The 3184-nt window shown below is 39.9% G+C and overlaps 1 protein-coding gene across 1 annotated transcript in view; it reads left to right on the forward strand.

Annotated features, from left to right (window-relative positions):
• The first annotated feature begins 2689 nt into the window (after window positions 1-2689).
• The window catches only part of LOC104461908 (2-oxoglutarate dehydrogenase-like, mitochondrial), a 9655-nt gene continuing 9160 nt past the window's right edge, over window positions 2690-3184 (forward strand). The window contains exon 1 of the mRNA XM_010073652.1: window positions 2690-2929. Within this exon, the coding sequence (XP_010071954.1) occupies window positions 2690-2929 (240 nt within the window). The remainder of the gene's footprint in view (window positions 2930-3184) is intronic.

A 3184-nucleotide genomic window follows, 5' to 3' on the forward strand; every position in this document is an offset into this window, starting at 1 on the left:
TATATTTTTAATGCCTGGAATGCCAGGCCATCTTAAAGGTATTTTAGATATTTTTCTATTATTGCTTATATAGTTTTTTTGTGTTATGGTTCTCTTTGAAGTAATTCTGTTATCCACTGAATTCCACAAAGAGAGGCTCTCCTAGAGGGACTGCAGCCTCCAGTCACCAGGATATAAATCACAAATGATAAGTATATGAGAGATGTCAGCTATCACTTGTTGGTGACCCTGTAGCAGTAGCCTTCTATATGTGAGAATGTCAAGATGTTAAACTCATCTCTTCCAGGAAGCCTGAGTTTTTTGAAGTTTCTGAAACTCTTCTAGTTAGAAGATTTGTATAGTGGATTTGATCAGAGTCAGAAACTACGGTTCCAATGGCTTTGGGTTTTATCACAGCTTCACAACAGTTTACTATAGTTTACTAAATGCTGGTGGATCCTGTAACCCTGAGAATGTCTGCAAGTTAAAAAAGGAGGAGAAACCCAAATAAGTGCATAGTATCTAGATAGGTATATTGTTCTCTCAGATATGAAGGGATTTCCCTCTGCATTCCAAATTACAGTCTTAGGCACATTTCTGTCTTAATTAAATGTACACTACTCTTGTGACTGAGGGTAGGAGGAGGCTGGGGACCAGTGGGTTAATTTAAGTAGTACAAATATTTTGTTACCGGAAGCTGTGTTCATTTTTGCCTGAGCTGGTTTTGCTGTCAAGCCTATATTGTAGAACAGCATTTGAGTGGCTACCATGTCACAGTAAGGAAACCAGGCAAAAATGGAAATTACAGTGACTTGTACATAGCAAAACCATGAAGCTGAGTTCAGTGTAGATCAATGGTAGCGGGATGGGACTCTGTTTGCAACTTAGCTTGCAAGTACAGATTTTAAAAGAAAGAAGCTATAAAGAGATAATAAATACATATCAGTAAAACAGGTGTTTTACTGTCTTGCAATTACTCAGAAAAGAGTTACAACTCATTGTAGCTTTTAAAATAAAATTTTACACAACAAGGCTCGTTGCTCTGCTGGGGTAACCTTCAGTGGGAGTCTTCCCATGTTGCAGTTCTGTATTCGAAAACAGATCTTAATATTCTGTGCAGAACTTAAAAACTTCATCATAAAACATATTTATCTATTAAATGTTTATTCTCTATGTGTACTGAATCAGTTTTCCCTCAGTCAGAACCTCTACATCCAGAACAATACTATGTAGCACTGTTTTTTACTGAGAGCTTTAACTTTTTTGGTTTTAATCATTCCAAACTGTAGGTGTAGAACATGAGTACAGATATTAGCTCAGCACTCCAGGCTCAGCTATATTGAAGTGTCAAAGGAAGATATGAGCAGAGATCAAATATATATTTTTCAATTATTAGATACACTTAAGTGTTCACTATGGAAAGTGGTATAGAAAAGTACTTTAAGTGTGGTCATTAAACTGAGACAGGGAGATTGCATATAGCTAGGTTTTCATGTTCCAACTTGACACAAAATTCTGCGTTTTTTGTAAAGCTATACAGCAGAGGCCATGTAGCACATGCAAACACCCTTGTAGTTTCCTGTCTTTTGCCTTTGTAGAGCTACTCAGAATCAATTACCTAGCTTACATTGCAGTAGCAGTTTGATTTGGTTTTCTTTTCTCTCTTTCCCAGTCATCTCCCCAGGTCCTGTTGTAGAGCTGGGGCTTTATCATAGTGCAGCAGGTCTCTTAGAGCAGTAATTCGTTTCTGCCTTTAAGAGATATTTGTGGAACCTGTCGAGGGCCTTCAGTTATGTTTGAGCCTTGACAAGTTTTAAGAGCAGACAACAAGCTGCCTGGCTTGCTCTGTGCAGAACACCTGTGCTGCCGTCAGCCAGGCTGCAGCTGTATGTCTGTCCTGCAGCTGTATGTCTGTCCTGCTGCATTAACCTACCATTGTCTGAGTAAGTGGGAAGGTGTGGCCCTTCTGCTCAGTATGGAGTTGATGAATTTACAGTTCAAACAGCACAAGTTTAGGGGAATTTCTGCACTTACCTGCTACTGTAAACCACCTGAAAATTAGTTGCAAACTTTGACACAGAATGGAGAGGGAGACCGTTACATCTTTCTGTTTTCATTAGCTGAAGAAATTAATGTCCTCCCCATGAAGAGCACTTCTGGTTTCCTCTCTGCCACTGAGGCAGAGACCTAAAGTGTCCTTAACGCTGCCAAAGAAAGGATTGTTTACACAAGTCCCAGACGTGTCTCCCATGCACCTATTATGTCCAAGACTATGTTCCTGCCAATAGACTGATGATTGATGTCACCAATAATTTTGTTCAGCACCTGCAGATGGGAGGGAAAAAAAAAGATAGTATTGTGCAGGGCTATGCAAATAATAAAATTAACGAGTAGCTTATTGAACTAGTAGTGGGCTGTAAGTAGATTTTTACAGGAAAAGATGGTACCTACCTCAGTGAGCTCTCAGGAAGATGTCACATGAAAGTCTGAGCTGAGGGAGAGGTTTTAGTTGTTTATCTTAAAAGTCCTGTGATATTTAAATGTTTGAGGAAAAGTTTGAAGGATTGGAATTGGTATTGGAAAAACGTTATTTGGTGATCTTTCTGATGGAAATGATGCTACTGAAAATTCCGTGATTTATATCAGGGCTACCAAAATCCAGTTCTTGCTCTTATTTTGGTTTTGTTTTAATTTTTTTTTAAAATGATAAATGAACAGAATTCTCAGCAAACCTCCCTCTTTTCTAATTCTGCTACTTGTTTGGTTCTCAGGTTTTGAACTTGGCTTTGCTATGGCAAGTCCCAATGCCCTGGTATGCTGGGAGGCCCAGTTTGGTGACTTCCACAACACAGCACAGTGTATAATAGACCAGTTCATCAGCTCGGGCCAGGCCAAGTGGGTTCGTCACAACGGGATCGTCCTGCTCTTGCCACACGGAATGGAAGGAATGGTGAGGGCCACTGGCTGGGGTGTGCAGGAGGGAAATGCTGGCTAACCCATCTTTGTCTGCAGCTGTAAAAGCCAAAGATGTCTTGGGGATCTGATGGTGATACAAAATGATGGGGGGAAGGCACTGTTCAGCATGTTGGACTGCTTCAGTGCTGCAGAAAAGAATGTAAATAGATTGACTGGTGAGAAGCAAAGAAAACTGAGAAATATTTCTGAGCTTTTAGCTTTGTGTCCTCTCTTTTTTTGTATCTTTCCC

The sequence above is a fragment of the Pterocles gutturalis genome, unplaced genomic scaffold, assembly GCF_000699245.1.
Source record: "Pterocles gutturalis isolate BGI_N339 unplaced genomic scaffold, ASM69924v1 scaffold30017, whole genome shotgun sequence".
Classification (NCBI taxonomy): domain Eukaryota; kingdom Metazoa; phylum Chordata; class Aves; order Pterocliformes; family Pteroclidae; genus Pterocles; species Pterocles gutturalis.